The sequence below is a fragment of the Pithys albifrons genome, chromosome 8 (assembly GCF_047495875.1).
Source record: "Pithys albifrons albifrons isolate INPA30051 chromosome 8, PitAlb_v1, whole genome shotgun sequence".
In the NCBI taxonomy this organism is placed as follows: Eukaryota; Metazoa; Chordata; class Aves; order Passeriformes; family Thamnophilidae; genus Pithys; species Pithys albifrons.
Window position 1 is genome coordinate 26,869,569 of NC_092465.1, and position 26,332 is coordinate 26,895,900.

The 26,332-nt window shown below is 46.2% G+C and overlaps 1 protein-coding gene across 6 annotated transcripts in view; it reads left to right on the forward strand.

The window, feature by feature from the left end:
* The window catches only part of NRP2 (neuropilin 2), an 88,719-nt gene that overhangs the window by 46,489 nt on the left and 15,898 nt on the right, over positions 1-26,332 (forward strand). For 3 of the 6 annotated variants that reach the window (XM_071562902.1, XM_071562905.1, XM_071562907.1), the window contains exons 10-15: positions 638-782; positions 4,515-4,631; positions 7,139-7,291; positions 16,870-17,132; positions 19,182-19,278; positions 21,743-21,784. In XM_071562902.1, the coding sequence (XP_071419003.1) occupies positions 638-782; positions 4,515-4,631; positions 7,139-7,291; positions 16,870-17,132; positions 19,182-19,278; positions 21,743-21,784 (817 nt within the window). The remainder of the gene's footprint in view (positions 1-637; positions 783-4,514; positions 4,632-7,138; positions 7,292-16,869; positions 17,133-19,181; positions 19,279-21,742; positions 21,785-26,332) is intronic. The other 3 variants (XM_071562903.1, XM_071562906.1, XM_071562908.1) reach the window with 1 other exon arrangement.

Sequence of the window (26,332 nt, forward strand, 5' to 3'; positions counted from 1 at the left end):
TCCCCATATTTTTCCCAGATTGTTGGAGTTCCCCATAATCTTTCTGTTTAGTGGTATGGGAGTGGCAGGGGGCTTGAGCAATAAATGAATTCTCTGCTACTGCCTGTTTTTGTTTTATGCAAAGTCAATTGCTTAAAATTTGGGTAACTTTTAGTTTTTCCTGATCCTACAAATGAGAGCTGATGCTATCTATAGCACTCTGTTTATTCCCCACAGACTTTAGTTCGTGCATGTGAGCTGAAAACCAGCAGTACTTGGACTGTGAGGAAAACCAAGCATTTGCACTATCCTAGAACATGCAGTAGCTTCTTTATTTACCAAAGGACAAATCTGATCTCATTTATGTGCGACGTTAGTGGATATTCCCCAGACTTCCCTTGCATGGCTTGGATCAGAATCTGCTCCCTGGATTCTGAGCAGAGGCCAGGAGAGATTGTGCAAGTTTCTTAGAAATAGCGTATCTGGTCCTTTTGAAACTGAGAAGGAACAGCCCAATTTCTGCTCAGCTGGCCTCAATGGCCTGGATTCGGACAGCCAAATTATTTCAAACTCTGACTACATCCTGCTAGACCCAAATATCAAGTCTAGTTGAGAGCATGTCAGCTGCACATATCTCTTGCCTTTTCTCTCTCTGCAGCTTTTTGAAGGCAACATCCACTATGATATCCCTGAAGTCCGGAGGTTTGACCCTGTTCCTGCCCAGTACATCCGAGTGCATCCAGAGAGGTGGTCCCCAGCGGGAATAGGAATGCGTTTGGAGGTGCTGGGCTGTGACTGGACAGGTAGGAACCCCTACACCTCTGCCCACTGGCTGCATTGGGGCCATGTCAGACACTAAACCAGCAAGGTGTAAACTGAAGGTTATTTCTCTTTCTGCTGTCCTACCTCACTGCCATACCATGGCAGAGACAAGCCATGAAGGCAAGACCTGCAGGATGGCTTGCCCCCATCTTTTTATTTCCACTTTAAAAAGAACTGGCCTTGAAACAGGATGTAGCAGCAATATTTGGACCCCAACCCAAGCTTTCACACAGAGCCCCTTGGAGAATTTGTCCCCAACTCTCTTCACACTCCTTTCAGATCTTTTATCTGGATGTTGTGCAGCCTTTCCCAGTCTCTATGTTGAAGAACATTTGGGCTTTCTAGTCCAAATAAGTAAGACAAAAGGTAAGAAGAGAAGAAGTGCAGAAGAGGGGTACAGTGACTAGTACAGGTATCTTGAGCTGCCACAACAAGGCTTTGCTGTAAAAACAGCAGTTCTTTTGTCACTGAACCCAGTCTGGAAACCCTTCTGCAGACGAGGCTGGGAACTTAACTCTGACATCCCTACAAACATCCCTAAGACCAGGGAACTTTGTTCACTTTCACCCACCTGTATTTCACACATGGTATGTCTTGCAGCCACCATTGTTTTTAATACAGACATGAAAACTGTCTCACACACTCACTGGGATCAGTAGAGATTGTGCCTCAGAAGCTCAGTAGTGATTGATTGCTCCATAGTTCCATGCCTAAAAGCAAAAAATGCACCCAATGGATCATTTGGTCTGATGCTAACTTTTAATGCCAGGGGCTAGTTCTCCCCTTTTTTTAATCTATTTTATTTTTTAATAATCTGCTTAAATCTGAATCTGGTGTCCAGATGTCAGTGATAAAGAGGTATGATTTCCATTTTATAAACACATCTGTAGAAGGCATTTTCTTGTAAGAATTCTCATCCTAGGAAGCTTAAAAGACACAAGAGGTTTTTTTACCCTTTGTAGGGTCCTTAGTACCTTTTCCTCCTTGACGTGCTGTGAGTTGCATTGCAAACAACAGCAAATCACATAACACATGTACACCCTATTAATATTAATTTGTCACTTTTGAAATCAGTGGTAAATATCCCCCTAGACTGGGAATCCATTGTGAATTATCTAAACTTTAAATTAAGATTGTATCCTAATTTAAATCTTACAACGTCTTGGGATGTTGTGGGAGAAGTAGGTGCCATGATTTTCATGTAAGCAATGGGAGCTGACGCTCTGTGAAGAAGGGGTTGGGCAGCTCCCACATTGCTTCCTGGAGTCTCCAGCTGCCAGATCTCTGCCAGCCATTGCTGGCTGGTGCATCACAGTGCTGCATTGCTGCCATCAAGGGAGGCAGTCACACAAGACCTCCAGCCAGGTGCATGTCAGTCCTTCCACTGCACTCCTCCACTTTAGAGAATAAGAGAGCTTTGTCGTCCTCAGCTTCTTGTGCTGTTTTTGGTCCAGATTTTCTTTTACATCTGTGTCCATGCTCAGTTTCAATATCAGTAGCAACAGCTCGTTTTTTCCAGGCAGGGTGCTTTATGGTCATTTCCCAGTTTGGGTAATAATTTGCACATTGTAATGTTTAGAACTCAACTGCCAAATCATAAATATCCATAGCTTTATTAATCTACAGGCATTCAGCTTTGTAATCAGAGTAGGGCTTGTAATCTTGTGGATTCACCATGTTATAAAAAGCATTTATATCCCTGGTGCAACCTGGGGAGCAAAGATAGCCCATGGCATTATCTGCATGCTTAATCCAGGCTGACTACATGCAGCAGTCCTTGACAGCACCAAGATACAGCCCTCCTTTGCTAGGAAGACCCAGGCATGCTACAGAACTGGCTGCAAAAACTCAGGCAATTGCAGTTGCTTCGGAACAAGATTAAGAGATGGATTAAAACAAGCTGATTAAAAATATTTTCACGTAAGGGTCTAAGACCATGTGCAGCCCTGCCCAGCTGTTTCTAGTTCTTATCAGCAATAAACATCTTAATTACTGAGTTAAACAGGTAACAGCCACAACTGGGCTCACAAACCAGTTGGCTAGTAACTCAAAAATTGGGAAGCAAGCAGTCGGCAATTGGCTTCTTTCAAAGACCTGCCAAAATTTTTCCTCTGAAGAGTGGCGAATGATGAATGTTCACTTGCAGCTGGGTTTCTCTCCTTTGAAGTTCCAAACATCTGGTTTCAATTGCTCAGTGACTTTGCATTTTGATTAGCAGTTACCAGCAGTCACACAGACACTTACAGGGCCAGGGAGGGAAAGTGAAAGCGAGCAAGCGAGACCTCTCTTTTTCACTTTCCATTTCACACATGACGCTGTCCTGCCTGCTATTTTCATTATCTCTTGTAACCATCGTGTTGCAGCTCTGCCATGGTAACTGATTTTTCAAGATATATTTCTGTGGCTTGTCCAGGGCAATGCAACACTGTTGATTTACATCCGCTCAGCATCTGTGTCCCATATGGGACTTGGCTTTCAAGGTCCTTCCACATTGTCACATTTCAGCCATAAATCTCGATATACAGGAACAACAACCTAAAAAAATGTACCAGCTCTAAATAACTTGCAGCTTTTGATATGTTGCCTTCACCTGCTGCTTTTTTTTTTCTTTTCTCTTTTTATGACATTTTTCTGTGCCTGGCTGCTAGCAATTTGCTTCTTGGTTGCATTTGGAGTTTTATTGGGTTGTAACAAATTTGAACTTACAAATTAAAAGACTTTGAGGTTATTTCGTATTTTATCCTGAACAAAAGACAGCCACTGGAAAAAAAAAAAAAAGAAAAAAGGAAAAAAAAAGCCCTGAGAGTTTATGTACAAGCTGTTTAATAACAGGAAAATAAAAGGGCAGAAAGGAGCCTATGGAAAATATTCAATGTATTTAGCTATTTCCTCCTGCTTCTGGCTTTATTAAATGATATCCTGAAGGGTGCCGACAAAGAAACATAATCACACATAACTGAGCAAAGCTGCCTCTTTTTAAAAGTGGAAAGAATCAAGCCTGCTGTACTCCACTTAATGCACCCATAAAAGGAGAGTTTGCTGGAACGTAATGTCATTTACTGTTGATCTTAATATCCTTCCCTTTCTTGCTTAAATTTCCCCTGACACCTGCTTGGAGGTTATTTCACATGGGCCACGTTGGAGAAAGGGAAATTGGACAGAGACCCTTTGAAAGCATAGTCAGGAGCCTGGAGTGTGAAACCAGATGCTTTCTGCAGTGAGCTGGAGCACACTGGGGGATCCTCTGGGTCCGTTTGTGGTTACATCATTGTGGGTTTGAGTGACTTGTTTAATAAATTGGCACAATTGGTGGGAATGTTGTGTGTGTTTTTTTAACGTGTCATATGCCTTTATGAAAGAAAAAGATGTTCTGCCTGTGATCTCGCTTATTCAGTAATGACAGCTAAGTGGATTGCCAACACCATTGTAGATTGTAGATTAAAAAACCAAGAGAAAAAGTAGTGTATATGTCTAGAGGAGAGCTTTGTCCAAGAGGAACTCTAAATCTGTAGAACTCCCATATGGAAACAGACAGTTCACTTGAAGTTCAAACCATGCTGACATTTGTAACATGTGGAAATTTCATGACATTCTTGCTCTATCTCTTCCTGCCATTTTAAGAACATGAGAAAGACTTTTTTTCCTTGTTTTGTACTACCTGGACTTCTTGTACTGTCTGTTGCAAACATCATCTCTATTTCATTTTTTTTCAGATGTAAAACCCACTGCAGAGACACTGGTGCCCACTTTGAAAAGCGAAGAGACCACCACCCCATACCCAACTGATGAAGAAGCAATTGAGTGTGGTGATAGCTGTGGAGATGAGGAGGGTATGTATCAGAGCAGCACATCTATATCTCTGTAAGTGATGGGTTAAGAGCTAAGCAAATACTCTTATCTTCCAATTAGCTCTTTTACATGGGGCTGATTCCTGGAAAGCTTCGAGTAATATTATTAGGGATAGACCAGAATAAAAAAAAATTCCAAACCAACCCATAAACAAAACCTGCCAAAATCTGATAAGTTATATCAAGGACGGATGGAAGAGCAGGAGATAGCAACTAATTTGGTCCCTACGGTACAAGACATGAAGAGCTGCTCTCCCAGCCCTTACATGACCTGAAGAAACTCACTTAGTGCCCTGTTTAGAGCCATCTCCATTCCAGATCCCCTTGGCTGGATGTTATAATTCAGAAGGTGATTCAGACTGCCTGGTATGCAAGGCTCCTTTTGCAGAAGTCTCAACTGTGGGAGTAAATCACAACACATTTTGAAGACTGATGTCATGAACACTTTCCGGCTTAAGGATCATTTTCCCTAATATTCGTGGCTTAAAATTTAGGAGGAAGGTCTGGGCTCCTTGTGAAGTCAGCAGAGAAAGGAACCCTAACTCCAGGCAGAATTTCACCTACATAGTCTTAGGAGATGTATAGGAAATACTTTGGTGTCTGTGGCACTTGCCTGCATCTTTTGACTATGGAAGAGGCCTGTGCTTGTTAAGAGCCAGTGCTGGGAGAGGTTAATTTCTGCCTCAGATCCCTACCTGTAAAAGCAGACATCGTATTCTTCTGATCCTTGCAAGGAGGACATGAGTATCTAAAGCTTGTGAAATATCCAAATGAAGAGAAGAGGGCTTGGCAGAGCTGTGCAAGGTTAGTTGGACAGTGCAGTGTACAGGAGATGCATTCTCCTGGGCTCAACAGCAGAGCCTGGACCTCAGCACTGAAGCATTTACACAAAGACTTCAACAAGACTCTCATGAGCTATTATTTGAGATAGCTCCTAGGACTTCTGTCACTTCAGCTTTCAGTCCCAGATAAAAAATAAATGGATTTTAAAATAAATAAATTTTAAAAAGAGCATTAATTGGCTTTTTCACACCTCCCATAGGGATTATGCTGTAGTTTAGTTCTGGAAATGCAAGTTGTAGAAGTAGCTCAAAGGGCCCAATACTCATTCCTTTGCTTCAGTGATAAGCCTGTGCAATCCTGCAACCATTGAAGCACTTGGGAAACTGCTGAGAGGAAATTCAGGCCAGTAATAGTCTCTGCAACAACACAATTCCTGGGTGCAGTCCAGGGCAAGAGAGCAAGCAGAGTACGCTGTGGAGCGTGGAACCAGCCTCCCTGTCAGCTTCCCTCAGATTTAACAACCATTTTCATTCTCATACTCCATAAAACAATGAGTGTGTTTTCTCTGGACAATCAGATTTATGACAGCCAAACAGAAACAATGCTGCTCTCCAGGGTATAAAATTAGATTGGAATAAAAGGATCCATGATCTGCATTGTTTTATTTTGGAATGTGAACATGTAAAAAAAAAGCCCTCTGCCCCTCACAGCAAAGTTCCCTTGATGCCTATCACTTGAGTCACTAACCTCCTTCTGGCTATTGCTGACTTTGTGGACACTGTGATTTAAAACTTCCTCTTTGCTTAGGAAAAACCTGGCCTATAATTAGGCTCAGACGTGCATGTCCCTGAGTGCTTGGGATGGATTCAGACCATTTCTGCAGCCTCTATGCCTTATGACTGTTTCTCTCAACCAAAGGAGCCAGCAGCTGCCTCACTGTCACATGCAGCCCCTGGCATGTGCCCACCTGCCCACAGCCCTGTCTCTTCAGGAGAGCTCTCCAGACCTTTCAAAACTGTTGTCTCAAGAAAATTAGTTCTGCTCCTGTTTCATGGATGAAAAGTTAAATGACTTGCCCAAAAACCATGTGGTGAGTCCATAGCAGGGCCGAAAATAGAGGCTGTCTCCTTTCAATCAGAATCCAAAAGCTTGAGCTCATGGTGGCCCCACATTTTCCCTGGTGGCATTTCTATGAGAAGGTGGGAAGCGGTGAGTGACAGCTCTCCACGTTGACAGACAGTTCCCGTCTGGTGCAAGTGGCTGGAGCTGTCACTCAGGAGCTGGGTTTCTGGAGCACTTGAGATTCTCCTTTTGGAGCCAGAGCAGGAACTGCTGAGCACGGGACACTCAGGGAACACTCTTCCCTGACATTTAAAAAGGCATTTAATATTGACCACTCTAGGGGATGAAGAGAAAGTGCTTAGATTAGAGTCTGGAGGTATTTTGTACTTGCTTTTGTATTTGTTTAGTTTGGTGGATTAGCCACAGGATGTGGTGTGAACATTTTGATGATGCAGAACTTACACCTGATCCTTGAAGCTGAGGTAATGTGAGCTAGATTAAAAGTATCGGTATGAGTGAGATTTCATGCTTTCTTCAATATTGATGGCTTGCCAGCTATTTTAGTTTTGGATTGTTTTTTGAGAGCAACCCTTCATGGGTAGGTAATTTTTTTAATCCAACTTTATTTTGGTTCTCTTTATAAGATTTCCAGCTCCCTGCAAACTTCAACTGCAACTTTGATCTTCCTGAAGACCTCTGTGGGTGGTCACATGACTTGGCAACCGGTTATACGTGGTCTTTTCAGCCTACAAGCACCTGGATTGGCAACTCTGAATCAAGCCCTGAGACTGTGCCTGGTAAGATGCTTAATACCAAAGCAGAGAAGAGGGAGCTGATGGGCCTTTCTCCCTGTGAACAGTATGAATGATTATTACACAGCTATCATGAGTTGTGAAGGCTGTGCAGAGCTGAACATTTTCTTTTATGGAAGCTTTCAGATGCTTTGCTGTATGGTTCATGACTTATTTATAAGACTGTGACCACTGGCACTGAATTATCCTAACTGTCCTCTTGAGATAGCCTTGAATCAGACAGTGAGCTTTGACTCCCCTGTGACTGTAAAGGTTAGCCCAGGCTTGGTTTCACATCCTGACCCAAATGTCCTCTGTAGGATCCAATGCTTTTTCCCCAGAATGCATTTCTTCCTCCCACATGTTACTCAGATTGCCTATAGTCTTCAGCTATTCTGCACTCTGTGCTTGCATAGGCTGGATTTCAGTCTCCTCCAAGTGAAGGATTAGCTAAGCCCTAAGAATGCTGAAAATGCCAGCTTCTTGCTGTTTGGCTTTTGCTATTTTTCTCTTCCATGCTTTGGAAGCAGAACATTTGCATGAGTATGGCAGAGCCTAATTTATGGGGGACCCCACTGAGATGTGCTGGCATGGGTTGGAAGAGAGCCTGCCTCTGGCAGTGTGGTTGATAGATCAAGTTCTTCAGCTTCAGTCTTGGAACTCACCCCGGGACTACTGCACTTTCCTTACCCCTCATTGACGTTGTGGCACGGTTGGCATGAAGAACACTTGCCAGTTTCCTTATAACAGTAGACTGTGTCATCGTCACCATCACACCACTTCACTATCCGTCATTGCCTGTGAAACTCCAGGCTCCCACAGGGGAGCTGGCTAATCTTACCTGCCTTTGTCTCTGCCCTGATGCCTGGTGATTCCAGTGTCTGCATGTCATGCACCCTGGGAACCGGGCATGTTGTGGGCTCCTCTTCACCCTCCCCTTTCTAAGGTTGAGTCTCGAGATGCAAACATTGAGGCGAACCTGTTAGCCACCTGGCAGAGTCGCTGGCCAGATTGGCAGTGCTGCCAGCCAGTTGGAAAGCCATGCAGCCAACACCTGGTAGGCAGTGCTAAAGAGGAAAATATGTATTCCAGAAACATATGGGAAGAGGAGAATCTGCTACATCTCCACACACAAATCACCCCCACACAAATGCACACATCATTTCTCTCTTCAACTCCTGAGGTGCTCAACTTTTTTCTTAGAGACACGGTAATGCTGTAAGTGCAGCCCATATGGACATCTGACAAATTCTTTGGCGTGACATAGGGACACAGTGTGTGCTATGGAGAAAAATATTTTCATATTTCAAGTGTTTATCTCTTCAGCATTTGAGTGCTTTAGAAGATTAATATCTGGAGCTCAGTGGAGCCTCAGGCAACAGGAGAGAACACTTACAGCCAGACCCAGACTTAATAACCCTCCCCATCTCATTCGCTGTAATAATGTTTAATTAATATAAGTCTCCTGCAAGTAGGATAAAAATTACTTATTTTTATAACTCAGACTCAATTTTTCATTTCATTTCCTCTCCCCCGAGTCTCCCTACAATTAGTTGGCCATAGTTTCTTAGGAGACTCTGTTGTAGCCCATGAGAGGCTGGTGCTGCCTCAGACAGCTCAGCATGAAGTTCTGCTTTTTACTCTTCTTTTACTCTTTTTCTCAGTTATGAATTGCAAAGTCTCATTGCTGGGGCTGGGGAATGTTGTCCTGCTGTGTTCAATGATCTGTTTTTGTAAGAGTGTGGAGAGCTCTTCCTTAGGGTGCTGTGCAGAGTGAGGCACCAAAGCACCCAACAGGGTGCATGCAGGTGCTCAGGCACTGCCTAGCAGGTCACAGGCTGTACAGGCAGAGGGAGAGGAGGAGGTAGTGTCTCTAGGGGGCTGAAGTGACTTGCCTATAGCAGTGGACGAAGTCATCAGCAGGCACCAGGCACAAGCTGAGGGATCATTGTGTGTGCTGCCATGGGATCTGCCTCTTAGCTGGATTGGGCAAGGGTGTGCCCTCCTGGCATCTGAGCTACTGCCTTGTCCACACAGCACAGGGCTGCAGAGGGGTCAGAATACAAAGGCATCACTTCCATGCCTTGCTTTGGTCCTGCTCTTAGAAATTAGGAAGACATGACACAAAAGGAAGCAACTATTTGCTTTTTTCCTCCCTGTGCAGCTTTTAAAAGCAACTTAAGAAAGATGAAAAAGGCAATGCCAGCTCCTCAGCAGGGACAGAATCAAAGCATTGTTTGGTTCATATTTCCCCATTCTTCCCCTGCCTTTTCCTCATGCTCCCTCCAGCACTTTGTTTCTACTTAGAAAATTCATGCTCAGACTCCAGGGAGCAAGGAATGAAAAGCCGTTGTTCAGGGTGGTCTTCACTTGTGAATTCCCCACCCTGGGGTGAGCACTCGGGTGAAGAAGAGCAGCTGTGCTTGGTTAGAAGCAGGGCAAAAGCTTAAAGGGAACTCAAAGCTGCTGGAGCCAAACTTATTCTCATTTAAAGGTGCTGGCCCAGTCTGGAGGCCCAGCTGCTCTACAGTAGCAAGGAAGTGTGCTGTGCCTTTAAGAGCCATGTGGAATGTGTTTCTACTTCTTTTGAAAATGGCAAAACAAAAATTAAAATTAAAAAGGAAAAAATAATAATGAAAGGAGGAGTCCTGGCTCAGTCTGCGTAAAGAGAGGGGGAAGGAAATGACCATGGTGAAATACCCTCTGTGAGGCACTTGATTAGAAAAGTCTGCTGAGATACAGGCCTGAATTCCTCAGATATCTCCCAATTTCATTTTATGCGCTGCATGCAATTCCTCCTTGTCTTTGGCACAGAGAAGTCAGGACTGACAAGACACCCACTGCTCTCATTCCACTATTTTTATTTCCAAGATACTCTTTCAGGCAGCTCTGCATTTCTTTTTTTAGCCCTGTGTTCCTTGGGCTCTTCACACCATGGATTAACTCCAACGTCCTCTCCTGCAAGCTCCCATTACACGTCTGGGGACCTCATTGGTGAAAGTGGACTCAAAGTGCCCAGCTCAGCAGAAGCCCAGCATGGTTCCAACTGCTACCTGCACTTTGCAAGCCTAGAAAATACCACTGGTTCCCTTTTCCATGCCCTCACAAGAGATTGCCAGGATTTTTCCCCCCATGGACTTTCAGATGCTTCCTATGTGTAGAAAGATTGCCCTTAGCTGCACCTAGCAAGCCTCAAGGAGCAACAAGTTCAGGTTTCAATGAGATTTCATCCCCCTCCTGCTGCATGCAGTGGCAGCATGCCATTGGTGTCAAGATAAAGGTCTTAAGACCTGAAAATAAATCTGAGTTGATAACTTGGGCACCTCAACTCTTCACCGTCTTTGAGTTTCACTGGAGTCTTGATCCTGAAGGGTGTAATGAATCCTGGGTCATATCCTTAGCTGGTAGGTGTGATCACATTGCTCTCAGTGATGTTACGCTAATAAGCCAGCACTGAAAAGCTGGAATGGGTGCGTTTTGCCCATTTTTTCCCTTCCCTTTTCTTGCAGTGCTTAAGTAAATACCTTGTGGTCCTAGAAGAGCACTGTGGGGCTCCCAATTTCACCATGTACTACTTCCCATTCAGGTGAGCCTGGAGTTAGGGGCAGAGCCCTGGCAGTGTTGTGAACCCTGTGTTGTTTGAATGTTGGCAGCTGTACATGCACACAGGAAAGGGAGCGCTTTTAACCTTGCAGCTCTCCTGACCACACAGTTCTTGGGCTGGGCTGCAAAACCCACTGAGAGCTTCTCTTGTGGGCCATGGCCTTGCTGGCTTTGAGGGTCAGGAATGCTGCTCATTTGGGTTGCAGGCGCTGCAGGGGAAGGTTTATTTGTTTCAAAGTGTTTTCAGCAAAGGAGTGTTTGTAGTGCTCTGAAGTTTCGTAAGAGCTTATTTTTTAAGAGAAACAAATGTTGAGCTGTTTTTTAAGCTGATGGTGACCCCTTACCATTCCTGTGTTTTTCCCATGGGATCTTTAAAAGGGAAATTTTCCTATTTTTCTTGTAATCCATGAGAACTGCTGCCTGTAGGTCTTGATTCTACTGTGTCCAAAGCAGCAGAAAGGTTTTTATGGTGTTAACAGAGCAGGGCTGGACTGAACTGGGTCTACAGTTACTCTCATGGGAGTCTCAGGGCTTGTGCCTTGGGGACACATTTTGACCTCAAGGGTCAATCATGTCTCCTTTGAAGTAGGAGGGAGGTTTTCATGTGGGGTGGTGTGAAAGTTAAGCACTTCTGTGCAAGGAGTGACCAGCTGCACACTGTGGGAAGGAGACCACATATGCAGCTCTGTCTCTCCTCACTCCCCTCATGTGTGGTGCAGATTGCCTCTCAGCAAAGCTGTGCATGTCTCTCCTGACTCTTGTTTGCACAGTGAGGACAGCAAAAGCTAAAAAGTGCCCTGGCTGCCCACAGCATGGTAGAGCTGGGACACCTCACCACCCAGATCACAGGAGATTTGTTGAGTGTCAGATGGGCTGTGGGAGTTCCCTGGCTGTGGGCTGGGGCTGGTCTGTGGCTGTCCTTGTGCCCGTACTGTCTTTCATGAGAGAAAGAGTTGTGGCCATGGTCTGTCCCTGCATTTCCACCAAAGCTCCCACTCACTTGGGCTGGGCTGGAGGCAGAGGAGAAGAAACCATTCCTCACGCATTTCTTCACTGCTTGCCTGAGTCTTTAGTCACTTTTTGGATTCAAACACCAGTGACACACACTGTCTAAAAAGCCAGGCTGGAATGCTCTCTGGAAAGCAAGACACCATCTCTCAAACTTTAGTGTTTGCACCGCTCCATTGCTTCGCAGCAGTGATGACTTAGCAGCCTGAGCCACAGAGCCTGGTTTGGGAAAGTGAGTGCACGCACAAGCAAGCAGCAGTGTGCAGACTGTGGTGGAAGTAGTTGATGCCCTCAGTTGTGCACACACAAGCACAGGGCGCAGGTGGGAGTGCACACACCCTTTCATGTAGGGGCACGCAGGGTGCCTGCCAGGCTGCCCTGCTGGAGGACGCAGCACAGTGGCAGGCAGCTCACTTAGCATAAATGTCAGGCTCTAATTGGCATTTGATTTGTCAGGGACACTGTGCCCTCCCTGCACTCCCTGGGGGAGGTAGTGAGACTCACAGTTGTACTGTGTTGTTGAGGATGTGAGGTTTAAGTGAGAGGGTGTAATGGCTGGTCCATTAGAAAGGCTCCAGAGAGCAGGTGAAAAGCTTGATTCTGGGCAAGTGTGGGGCTTTATGCCTTTTGATGGACTGATTTAGGGACTGAAATGGCAAGGACTTGGCAGCTAATTAACACATAATCAAAGTTGAGAGGATTTTCCAGCAGACACAGTGATCTAGTTAATATAAATATCAGTTTTATGGAGGATTGACTTTGCTTCATAAATGAAAGCCTGTCATTGAGGAGAGGCCTGTCACTGAAATTACAGCAGCAGCCTTTTGAGGTGAATTTGCGTGATTTGCCAAAAAATTAAAAACATAATAGCTATCCAATTTCAATCTGCATATTCATGCAGCTACCATTCCCTTGCTACCAGACCAGTCTGCAGCCATGAGGGGATCTTGAGCTGATCTGCTTCCCAGGAATGGCAAAAGTTGATGCAGCCTCCAGCTCGCATGCCCCAGAAGAATGGCAGGATCAGGCCCCACTGGGATGTCCCCTTGGCCGTGACATGGCATGGTCAGGGTGGTATCTGGGACTGTGCAGGCAGCAAACACTGCCTGAAGCGGTGTTGTCACCTGTGGGATTTGACAGACAAGAGGTGGCTGTGGTTGGACTGCGGTGCTGCCACTAAAGCACACCATGAAATATGCTCTGCAATGAAGAAGAGTGCAGTGACCTTTGGAGAGACATAAGTGAAGGCAATTCAGCATGGTTCCTCCATAGGAGCAGCAGCTGTAATTCAGCAATATCCAGTGAGGGAGAAATGCAGAGGTAATCTGAAATCTCAGTAGTTGCTTGTGTACTTGCTGCCCAACATGTTTTGCTGGAACACCTCCAGATGTGCTGCTGAGATCCATAAGGGAAGGTGCTTTTCTTGGGAGACAGGTTGAAACATGCAGGACCCAAGCATAGGCAGGCTGACCTTGCAGAGAAGGCAGCTGCTGTAGGTTGTGCTTGCAGCCTGACCCAGACTGTGAGGCTGCATCCCCTACTGCCCTTGATGTCCTTTCAGATGGCTTCCTAGCAGGAGAGGACAGGTGTGCCAAGAGGAAACCACATTGGCCAGATGGTTGGTTTGCAAACCCCAGCTGGTGATTTATCCGGGACTCGCTGCCATACACACACGAGGGGCTCTGCCATCATCTGGCTGGGGTAGTTCTATGTTCACACTACTGGCTCCCCTACATCCAGATGATCCCATAAATCTTCCGTGAGTTTTATGCTATAGCATCAGTTGCAAAACAATGGTAAAATGCCTGAGTGGGTTTGTCCTGCCTTTTCTGGGCTGGTGCTTTGAACTACCAGTGCCAGTTCTGTGGGGAATGTAGCTGTCATGTTAGCTGGAATAGAGACTGCAAAGCAAAGTTCTGGGAAAGAGATTAAAATGCATTTCTGATCCTGGAAGAATTGATCAGCTCATCATTGCAAAGCTCCCTTCAAGTGTTTTAACAGAGAAAATCAGCCTTTCAGGCGCTTTCTGTGCCAAAGGCTTCCATCTACTGTATCAAACAAAGTGACTGCTGGAACCACCAGACTCCCACATGCTGTTCCAACAATTAGCTCCACAGTGCCCTTATTCAGTCAGTCTCAGCAAATTCATGGGGCTTTTCCAAAGGTCCAACTAGCCATTAGAGTGATCCAGCCATTTCATCTTCAGATGACATAGAAAGTCATGCCTGCTTGCACTCAGCTTTCCACTCTAGAAACTGGCACCAGGAGTGAGAACGTGTGGTGCCCAAACCCACTGCTACTTGCAGAGGAGCAGCTGGATTCATCCCCTAAAGACTGAGCCTCCTTGCAGCTCTTGGGACTGCCAGTAGGTCCTGGAGATCTCTGTGGGCCCCTTCAAGAGTTGGGAAGGGACCACAGGAGATGGAGGGTTCCTGGGGCTCTAAAAGATCCTGTGTGGCCAAGGGAAGCATTGGTTTTGGCTGCAGTTTAGGAGTTTCTTTGATTTCACAGTCTGATAGGAATGAGAACAAACAGAAGGTTGATGTCAGCCCTGGCAAGAGGGACGTGACTCAGAGGCAGACAGGCTCTTTTGCTGAAGTGGCAGAGGCAGCGACACTGGGTCCCACCAGCTCCCATGATGCAGATTGTGGGAGGTGTCCAGCTGCACAATTAGCACAGTCCCCTGTGGTCAGCTGTGGGCTTTGGGTGGATCCAAGGAAGGCTGGCATCCCTGCGCTCAATCAGGCAGTGGCATCAAAAGTTGTCCCTGAACTTTGGGGATCTGAATCATTCTTGAGCCTGACTGGTGTTTTTTTTAAAGATTTGCCTGTGAGACAACTTCAGCTGTGAGCTAAGTGTATGACTGCAGTCTGATTTGCTCCATTGTTTGTTGTTGCTGTTTTTTCTTGTTGTTGCTTTTATACTTGAAGAGGCTTGTAGTGAATTACAAAAAGAGGATTTTAATTCAGGAGACCCTGATGACTTATTATGCCTTATTGCTCCATAGGCATGGAATACAGCTTGTTCTTTTTTTTTCCTTCCTCCACTTGTTTATCTCCTACATCTCCTTCTCCACTACTACCACTCTCAGGTAAATCAAAAGAACACTCCTCCATTAGAGAACGGCATGGTACTTTTTCAAGTGATTCACTCAAGCAGGAGTGGGCAAACACATTTTCATCTTTTTTTCTGCTACTGTTTGTTGGCATAAAGTGCCAAGTGGCCCAGGTACATTTCACAGGTGCTGGAAAATATTGCTGAAAAATCTTGCTCTTTTTTTGTGGCCAATCAGGAGCAGATTTGTCTTTCACACAGCAAAATCAGTAAAAGTTCATAGGAGTGGATATGCTATTGAAATATTTTGATCATACATCCCAGGAGTTGAGTGATGTCAAGTATTCCCGTTGTCTTGTCCTAAATTTATTTTAGAAAGCTGTGTAGCTCACAGTGGTTGGTTTCAGTTCTCTGGCAGTGACAAACTTGCAGCAGAGCCAGGGCCATTGATAGATATCCCTTGGGCTGGGATGTCACCTGATTGCTGAGCAGTAGCAGGGTCAGCTGCCATTTTCTGTGTGAGACCTGCCTTTCAATGGATTCCAAGTTCAGGTCTTTGTGGTTTAAGTTTTGAAGATGTTTTGAGTGCACCTTGCAAACATCATGAGTGCAGACGCTGCTCTTCTTGCCATTTCTGTGGGCACTGAAGCCGCAGAGGGAGTAGGGCAAGCAGGAGCCAAGCTGCTGCTCAGAGCTTTGCCAGTCAAGCACAGCAGGCTAAGATGTAGGGAAAGAAAGCAACAGACCCTTCATTATAGCCCTGGGGCAGAGATAACCCTCCTGGGCTGCAGGAGAGCTGGCACATTCTGGCATGAATCACCAGTGGCACTTGCCCACTGTCTAGGAGGAGCAAGTATGTGCATGCCTCTGTTAAGCAAAATGCAAAACCAGCAATATCTGTAATTGGCCTGTCTGTGTCACCTTGCACTGCAGTCAGAGCAAACGAAGGGAGTCTGTCCTGACATTGGTCATGATGGAGGGACAGGTAAGGATCACTTCAGCTTGACTTGGCTTTCAATCTCAGCTGAGGGACTTCAGATATCCAAGCTGCAAATGGGAAACTCCTTGAGGAGGCTTCTTATCAGAGAGGGCTGGAAAAAACTGATGCCAGATGAAGTCAGCTGTGCCTAGGGATTTGTATCCATGGGCTTTTGCTGCTGTTGGTATTCAGATCAAATATCTCCAGTTCCAGTCTCAGCCTTGAACTTCTCCTGGGATATCAAACATATCAAATCTCCTCCCTGAGGATTGACAAAAAGTGTGACACAATTTAAATGTAGTATTAAAGCAAGTGAATCCTCTGCTGTATGTATTTCAGCTACCTTCAAGTTTACAACTACCCAGTTGTCTCTTATGCATGCTTCACTCATTGGGGCCACGTCCTTCCACGGTGCTGTGATTTAGAGGCTGTTTTGCTGCATTACAAAAAAACTGAGAGAGCCAGGGTTTCATTTTGTTGTGTGGATCCTCAAAACACTAAAAGTTTTCAGCACTGGCATTTAGAAAAACCCACCTCAGGCTTGTTCACTGAGCAAGCTCCCAGTAGAATAAATACACTTACCCCCTGCCAATGCAATTATCGTGGCATCACTTCTTCTGATAATAACTTGCTCCTGCTCTTTAACTTCTCCTAATTATGTCAGTCTTTGTCTTACTGCTTTCTGGTTTTGCTGTTGGTCTCCTATCAGAGGGTGGTGGCTGGTGAGGGAAGTGTGTTACTCAATGCCTTGCCTGGGCTGCACAGGGTGCAACAGTGGCACAGCTGGATGAGCATACAGAGGGTGCCAGTGTGAGACCCTGCGTCTGCAGGCATGGTGCTGCACTGCCATCCAGCACTGCCAAAGCCACCTGGAGGGGGTGACACACTTGTTGCCAGTGGCTGTAGAAAATAATACAATGGTGTTTTCCTCTCTTAACAGATGTCAAGAATTACCTGCAGCTGCAAAGCAATGAAAGGCGGGAAGGACAGCGAGCCCGACTCATCAGCCCCACAATCTATCTGCCCCAGAGTGCTGTCTGCATGGTTTTCCAGTACCAGGCATGGGGCAGCAATGGGGTGATGCTGCGGGTCTGGCGGGAAGCCAGCCAGGAGCACAAGGCGCTGTGGGTCATCACGGAGGACCAAGGGGAGGAGTGGAGGGAAGGTCGCATCATCTTGCCAAGCTATGACATGGAATACCGGGTAAGATGCTCAGGAAAGGTGTGCTGGACCAGGTAGAAATCTCCAACATCTTGATTTCAGTGTTTCAAAGCCAGGGCCCATTCATCATTAGGGAATGTGGCTGTTTTCATTGTGTTTCTCAAGTTACCATAGAAACTAAACGACACTGTTTGTTATTCCGAGAGTGCCTGTCTTCTGCACAGACTTGGGCCTTTGTTCAGCCTGTTGCCTTTTATATTCCTCAGATCTCCCACTTTGCAAATACTCTCCTTTTTTTTCATTTTGTTTTGTGCATTTCCTCCCCCTCCAACTGAAGGTCATCAGATAGTCTGACCAGAGGCAGGCGTTCATCTCCAGGGAGCAAACCTTGCAGCCAGGAGAAGTGAAAGGCTGGGAGAGAGCACAGCCAGCTCTTACGAGTGGCAGCAAACAGCCATTCTCCAGCCTCAGCCACAAGTGCTGACATAGGAGAAGGACGAGGGAATGCAGGCTCATTTGTAAATCTGCTTCTGGGATACCTTAGACCAGATCAGAATGCTGGGTGGAGCACTGTGGGATCAAGGCCCTGTCCCACTGTCAGGAAATCAGTGGAAGAGAAGAGATGAGCTCAAGGGAGGAAGGGAGCTGTGCTGCTCAGCACAGCCTCCTGAGCCCCTCTGGCACAGCTGTACCAGCACCCCGTGGAGAGACTGCTGCTTCCTGGAGTGTCTTTGGCATGGTTACCCCTTCTGGGCAGCATGCCGTGTGCCAGGGAGCCAAGGCTACTGTTGTCACTTGCTAATGAGCATAAGCACAGGATCCAGCACCCTCCAACAGAAGGAAACATGTACTTGCAGGCTTGAGGCAGCACTTTAATGACCACCCTGGTGGATAGCCTTGCTCTAGCCAGTGCCCAGCCCTGTCCCAGGGAGCTGCAGCTCTCAGGTGACTGACCCCTCCAAACTGCTGATTCCCATGTGAGTTGATGGCATGAGCTTGGGACCCACAGCTCAGACACTCCATCCCTTGCACAGTCAGTTGCCCAGCCATTCAGGGAGGTGTCCTTGGCAGGCAGACATGGATTCCAGGCACCCCAGGTGAAAAGGAGCACCTGGGGAGAGGGGGTTTGTGAAATACATATCCCTAGAAAATTGTTTGGACCCTTAGAATCATAGCATCACTAAAGTTGGAAAAGACCACCAAAATCATCAAGTCTAACCATAACCCAGCACCACCATGTTCAGCACTAAACCATATCCACAAGTGCCACATCCACATGCTTCCAGGGATGGTGATTCCACCACTTCCGTGAGCAGCCCATTCTGACACCTTGAGAGTAGGCAGACATAAAGCAAAAGCTTTGCACTGGAGCTGTGTGGCTAGTTTGCATGTATGGGTTTGACTTTTTAATAAAATACCAGTAAACACAATATGCCTACAGATAAGAATGCTGGGCACCGGCTGACTCCTTTGTGTTGAATGTGAATATACCAGCATTAGCTGAATAACTGCATCATTATGTAAATATTGGAAGTGTCTCCACTCAGCAGTTGTCAGAGCTAACGACTCCACTTATTTTTGTAAATATATTTTGCCTGTGATTAAGTAGGAATAAATTGACCCTTCCTCTCTAACATTTCAATACTTATATACTGTTGATGGGAGCAGCACTTTACAGTTAATGTAGCTGTGCATTTTGTGTCCTTCCCTTCCTTTTTGTGATCATAACCCAGCTGATGCCATGGGCTGAAGCTGCTGCTGGTGTAATTCAGTGTTACGCCACTTGCACCATTTGTGTAAGGGCAAGGGGGATTCACTGCGTCGTTATTTCTTAGGAGAAGCATTTAATTGAACAAAATTAAGCCAAGTGCTGCCAGGCCAGGTAAAGATCTCTTTGCTGTACCCATCACTTCATAGGAGCTTTCCCTGGGGAAGGGGTGGCAGAGGCAGGGCAAAGAAGCAGGACTAGTCTCAGGTGATCCACAAGTGTTTAGGGCAAGCCAGGAACAGATTTCCTGCCCTTTCCCTTGGGAGCAGCAACCACTCCAATTCCCAGCTCAGCATTGCCATTTCTGTCCCAATTTCTCACAGATTGTGTTTGAGGGATTTATACGCGATGGCCGCTCAGGAGAGCTCGCCCTCGATGACATCCGGCTCGGCACTGACATCCCGCTGGAGAACTGCATGGGTATGTGCTGCATCTGGCCACGGGGGAGGGATGGGCATGGGACACCTGGGGCTGGGAAGCCTTCATTTGCAGGCTGTCAGTGGGCACTTCTCCTCTGCCTGAGTTACCAGGAGTTTCTGGATCTCAGCTGGGACTTTCCTTGCCCTTTAAAGAAATGAGTGGGACTCAATCTCTGGGGACTGAGGGCTCTGCCTTCCTTGGTATGAGAGGAAGGAAGCACATGTCTCTGCCATGCAAAGCTAAAAGAGCAGCACTGAGGGTTACTGAGGACTATTCTCTGTGGTAAGGGCATACACAAAATTTAAAAGCAAAGTGCTGGACAAAAGAAACAAGCTGTCAGTCAGCATTACACGCTTAGAGGGGCCAATGAGTTCAAAAGGAGTCTTCTCCAACAAGAAAGAAATAGCAGAGGGGTTTCACAGTAATGTTAACAAAATAACAAAAGAAGTTTTTGTCCTAGAATTCACCGTTCCTCAAACAGGGCCAAAAGCCAGGTGGAATAATTCAATGTAAAAGACAGAGAGGACTTGGAAAAAAAAAAAGAGGGAGCAAAAAAAGTGTATTCCAGCAGTTTGCTGGTGGAGCTGTTGCCTTGCCCTTTTTCTGTAGCTGGCATGTCCATGCAGGCACTCTGATGGCTCTGGTTCCCATCTAGGATGGATGTGGATGTAGAGGTATCCCAGTCGAGCCTCGGACCAGCAATATTCAATGTGTGGGATCTGTGCTGAGAGCCACACATAGTCAGGAGGTGCTGCTCTTCTGCACAACCTGGGGCAAGCATATTTTACTGCTGAACACCTGCCAAGTGGCTGACCCATCCTGAAGCCAATGGAAAAAGTCAGTGGAGCAGAGCCCCTCTCCCTTCTGTCCTTTGAAAGGCCCCATTCAGTGAAGCTGCTTTCCTTTCCCCCACCAAGGACATATCCCTGTGCCTTCTTACTCAAGCAGGACAAACACTCTCTTCAGAGCAGTGTTTCTCAGGGGAGGAAGCACCAGACAAATTGAGCCTGAGAAGGGCTGGCCACATCACATGCCACTCTATGTAGGCAAGCAACTGTGAAGATGGGCAGGAACCAGCACTGATAATAGAACAGAGGAGTAGGACTGCCCCAGAAAAGCTCTTTAGTGCTGTCAGTCCCAGTTTCTTTGATGCTTTGAACTCTGCTGGTCTCCCATCTGCCAAAGGAGCTAATACTTCATATGTCGAATTCCCTGTATTTAAGGCTTGACAGTGGTGTTTTAATCCCTTGCCTTCTATGGCATTAAAGAGAAGCAAGACCAATGATTAACACTGATAGCATTTCCTATCTAACTTCCTTTGAGCTCAGCAATTCACCTACATCCAGTGTTACTGTATCTTGAGCCTCATGAACCTAAAGCTTACTATTTAAAAAACAAAAACATTAATAAATTAAAAAGTTCCAAGCATTGACAGACCTAAAAATAGCAACAAAGTGCTACACAAATTATTTTTCCCAATCTAGGAAGTTGAATGTGCATCTTATAACCCATAAGGAACATTTGTTTCAGATCATTTCCAGCAAAGGGCTCCCACTGCAAACTTTAACATAGCTTAGGAGTCATTTCCGATTTCACCAAAATAATAATGAAATGGTAGAGATACAGTGCTGCTCTCTCTGTCAGAGCCATGAGAATAGCTGACTCCAGCACAGGCTACTGTTTTTTCATGCATAATCCTTGGAAGTAATCTGATTCCTTTTTATCATGAAAGAACACTAATAAGTCACAATAATTTTTTCCTTTCACAAATATGTCATTCGCGTTTTGAACCCAAATGATGATTTCATAGCACTTGGTAGAGCCAGAGTCTGCTTCTGTGACTCACAGGCATAATGCAGAAGTAATCTAAAAATAATCAGAAGTCTATTACTTCTGTGAGAAAGTAATCAGTAGTAAGTACCGATTATTGCTTTTCAGATCCAGTAATTTGTAATAGATTACTTCTTCAAAGTATCTTGAAAGAAGAAAAAAAATCACTCGCCTTTGTTTCATGTCACTGTGAGATGGAGAGGGGCATGACATCACTGTCCAGAAGTAACAGTTCCTGTGTGAATAACAGTGCCAGAGTTGAGCCAGAAAATAAACCATTTTTTGAAATTTAGGGGGTTTCAGGGTTCCATCCCTGGGCCAGGTGAGGCTTCATCATTGGATGATTCAGGCCAGCCAGGCTGAACCCAAATGACCCTCAACCTCAGACATATTTTTCTCTGAAGTCTGTGTCTGAGTCAAAGCTTGTTGCACCTGGCTGGTCCCCAGCTGAGCCAGGTTTCTCCCCATCCTGGTGAGGTTGTCTGGCACTCTGTGCTGTTCCCCAGCGAGGGGCTTCTGGGGAGCATGGCTGCACACTGGCTCCCCTTGACCACTCCAAATCAACAGAGACATGAACAAGGAGCCTTGTGTGTAATATTCCCCTCTCTAATACTAGTTTTTTTTTCCTCTGCAGAACCCCTCACAGCTTTCCCAGGTGAGAACTCCTACTTTCCAGGTAAAACTGCACCTCTCTTGGTGGTTTTGTTCTGCTGGCATGGGCTTTTCCATTGTAGGAAAAGCAGTGTGTGTGCTTGTACAAACAGCAAATGATCTGAGCACTGAAATGGCAAGTGTGTACTAAACCTCCACCTCCACTGCAGCAGGAGTTGGTACCCTCTGACTCCTGCTAGATGACCGGGGAAGTACCCCTGTCTTGGGACTGAATAGCATTAGGAACCTGCCATCACAAGAGGCACTCAGCCTCCTGAAGAGCAGCTAAGCCCAAAACGGGAAGGCTGAAGAGTAGGTTTCAACTGATTGAAAGGGAAAAAAAGAGCAGCCAATTAAAAATGAAATCTGGTGGTGGTACCTCACATTTTTGTGAGGGGAGGTGGTTCTCTGGTTCATAAATGGTCTGGCAGTGGTGGAGTTTGACAGGCTGGTGGAGGAAGGAGGGGCTGGTTGGCTTGGAAGGGGAAAGGAGTTGGAAGGTAGAAGTGGGAGAGCAAGCTGCCATGAGGACCTCTGAAGGTGACAGTCAATAAAAGGAAAACAAGGTGAAATGGTGCATTTAATAGCTTAATACTAGCCTGGAGGATAGAAGCCAGCATTTCTCTGATCAAAACTGCAGAGTAAGAGAAAAGGTGAGAAACACAGAAAAACTGTCTCTCCCTTTGAGCAGTCAGTGGGGATGCTGTTTGTCTTGCTCTGTGGTGGGAAAAGCTATCTACTTTTGCAGAGATCAGTTTAGTCTGAGGGGGATTCCCTGTGTTTTGATTTTGGATTTTGTTTTCCTGCCTGCCTCTTTAGGAGTGTGTCTGAGGGTTGTGTTGTGATGAAGAGCAAACTTGGGGCTCCCCTTAACTTTACAGTTGTTTTGTCAATTCCATCAACATGCCCTTTGCTTTCACTTGAACATGATGTCTGTACTTTTTCCATCCCTACTATGCTGACGAATGTAAGATGTGGCTGAACTCTACCTTAGAAGCAGCTGCATTTCTATGTGGGCAAAGCTGTCTCTTGTGGTTATGTGTACTGGGAGCTGTGGCAGTAGAGGAAAAGTAGACTAAGAAACTGAAGTAGCATGCGTGACTCCATCCCTGCAGGCTGTGCAGTGTCACCAGCATGAGGCACAAGTGCAGGGTGTAACACCTTATTTTACAGTCATACCCCTACTGTAACAACTAGGAATTTAGGTTTGTCTGTTTATAGGCTGCTTATTTATCTGATATTCAGGCTTGTGATGTTACTGAAAAGCTGCTGCAGTGTTCTGAGCTGATAGTTAAAGCCTCACATCCCTTCCTTACTTACACTATTACTCTATATTCTCCTAGGCCTGGTCTGGTACCTAGTCTGTGATCGCCATCCTTATCTTTCAGGCCTTGTTACATGTATGTTATCTTCAGTTTGAACCTCCCTCTGAGTCCTCACACCAAGTGTATTCTAAAGTCCCGCTACCTCATGTTGCTTCTTTCCCCTTCACTCCCTGCCCTGCTGCCTGTGTGCCTCCATTTCCCCATTGTATTCCCCAAAGGGAACACTGGCTGGGCAGCAACAGTGAAGTCCCTGAGTACCACTGGCAGATGCTGTTACCAGAACACTTCCCTTTCACACTGGAACTTGCCAGCTTGTTCCAGTGACTTCTGCCGACTCCTGGCTCCCTCGAGGACATCCTAGCATTGGTCATAACAGGGGAGCAATTGCAGCAATAGGTTGAGAAGGTTTCCTTGGATGACAGGCAGGAATAGATGGCACAAAGGGATGGAGTGACCTGGGAAGGAGCAAAATGCAGAGCTAAAAATGAAGAAGTGAAGACTGGAAGCAATTACATAGTAATAATTAAAATGAGGAAAGGATAGAGATGCCCAACAGAAGGAGAGGGTAAAATGAGGGGAAGAAATCCCTGGCTGGAGTAAAAAAGGGAGTTGGGGAGGAAAGACTATGCAGAAATTACTGAGATGTTCTATAGCCCCCACTCCTGCAAATACATGAGGAGCTGAAAAAGTCACATGCCATTAAAAATAATAGCAAATCCTTCCTCTCCTGTTTTGAGAGCAAACTGAAAATATGCATCTTAGAGGCTCCAGGATCACAAGGCAAATAATAAGACGAGAACTGTGTAGGTGGAGTATGTTTCAGCTACTGGGTAAAGTAAAGTGTGCTTAAACTGTGCTGCATTTGAGAGTTGATGCATTTCACCCTTAAAGAAAGGGTATAACAAGTGTCTGGAAGCAAGTATTTAGATAAGTACCAGGCTAAAAAATAAGAGACATATTCCAAAGAATGTGGAGACAAACCATGAGAAGAATTTGCCTTTGGGTCTGGTGGATTCTCTCACACCAAGTATCCTGAAATCAAGATAGAGATATCTTCCTGGAGAAATGACAGGTGTCATTTAAGGGGTTGAGACTGACACTGGTTTTGTGGCATTCAGATTAGATGAGTGTAATACTTCCTTTCATATGTGTCATCTATGAAAAGTCCAGCTGTGTTGCTTGTCCACAGCAGTTAATGTGAGTGATTTCAGAAAGGAATATGAGCTATGACACGGCAGTGGCAGAGCAAGGCAGGCAGCCCTCTAGGAGGCTCTCTGAAAAGGATTTTCTCCTTTTCTTCCCCAGCTGACTTCAGCTTTTCCTTGTTTGGGGTTTTGATTCTTGCTGCAGAGCTCCAAAACTGGTCTCTGTAGAGTCTTCTGTATTGGAAAGAGGATGGGGCTGTACCTGGCCAGGTGGGAGGTTTGAGCACCAGCAGTACACCCACATGAAATATCCACCCTGTAGGGACTAAATTGGGTTTCCATTGACTGGTGTCCCAAGCTGTGCCATAAACACAGCAGCCACAAACTTCGCAGCAACAGCAGGAGTCAGTTCTTTACTAAGACGAGGACACTAGTGAATAAATGAGGAAGGGCAAGTGTGTGTGTGTGTGGTGGAAGCCAGAGGAAAGTGCAGAAATTATTAAGAAGATGGATTTATTTTTTTCCATCTCCCTGAGCAATGAACTTTTCCACTGATATAACAGAAAACTTCCAGAGAGCAGCAGAGCCAGTAAAAACAGAGCAGATAACATCAGTGCTGTGTGCTGAGTGGATGGGCAGCTATATTTAGTGTCTGGCAGTGTAAGGAAGAACAATCATTAATGTTGGGAATTGGCTTTGTTAGCACTTAGAGACAACTGACTGTGATTTCTTAATGACTTCAGTTGCTAAATGAACTCTCCAGACTTCTGCTATCTCCTCAGCAGGACCATGCAGTGCGGAAACAGGGGCTGAGGAAGGGCTTTGCACCATCCCACTCACACTTGGAGCCCTGGCTGCTGCATGGGGACATCTGAAGGGGGTCAGGGCCAAGCAGAGATTGTCCTGAAGCTGCAGCCACCTTGAGATCCCCCAGGGATCCTTCCCACAAGCAGGATCATGTGGGCCACATCATGCTGCTTCCCTCCATCCCCAGACAGGCAAAGGTGCATGGGGAAGAGGTAAGGGCTGCATGCTGGGCACCATGGCATGTGGTCCTCTATGACCAGACCCACCCTTTGTACTCCAAGCCTTCCAGTGGAGAATGCACAGCCATCAGGAGGAAACTTTCATCCTTGTCTCTTGAGACTCACGAGCTGTTGTCATCTCTGGCTCCTACCTTCTTTCCCGACCCCGGTTCCCACTGGTGGGGCCTGGTGCATATCGCTGGTGTGAGAGGCTGTTCACCCATAAATCTCTCACTGGAGTAAGGCACTATGTAAGCAGAGACTGTCACCAAGTGTAAACACAAGTGGCCTCTACAGAGCAAGCAGCCCCACAATCTTCCCGGAGGTCAGCCCTGCACCCCAGTGCTGTCAGGCACAGGCGAGGTGTTGCTGATCCATTAGGGATGGTGGTAGGTCACACTGGGGTCTGTGGTGGCTTGGCCAGCTGGATCTGTGGTGAGAGAGTGGTGGATAGAGCTCAACGTAGCGTTGAACATGCTCAGCCTCATAGGGAGCCAACAGCAGCCCCCATGGGGTGTCCCGCACTGCCACTCCCTGTTTAGATGGGTGAGGGGCAGCAGCTGCTTGGGGAGGCACAGAGATGTGCTTCTTTTATTCCCCCACACAAGAGTGGCCAGTGGAGGTAGAGAAGGAGGTCAGAGAGGGCTGCCTGCTCCCTACCTTTGACATCCCAACACACAAGCCAGCCTGTATGCCCCTTCTGCAGGTGCTGTTGTGGGACAGAAGGGTCAGGGCCAGCCCCATTCCTAATGGCGAGGGGCAGCTGGGGTGAGATGGGTCGAGGGTGGCATATCTCATAGTTAGACTTCTCCTGAGACATCCGAATTTCTTGCCTTCAATGACAAATATGTGGGTGGTTCCCAGCCTCCTGCTCTGTAAAAACAGGATTTGTCTTGTTTGTGTGGGGGTTTTTCCTAGGTTTTGAGGGGGATTTTTGTTGCAGCTATGCATTTGGGTGAAGTGTTCAGTCTTATTTTTACTCCCTGTGCCCAAGTTTGAGGGAATGGAGAGGGGAGGAAAGCCTTGTGAGTGGCAGAACCGTTATTTTGTCCTAGCTCCTCTGCCACAGAAAAGCCAC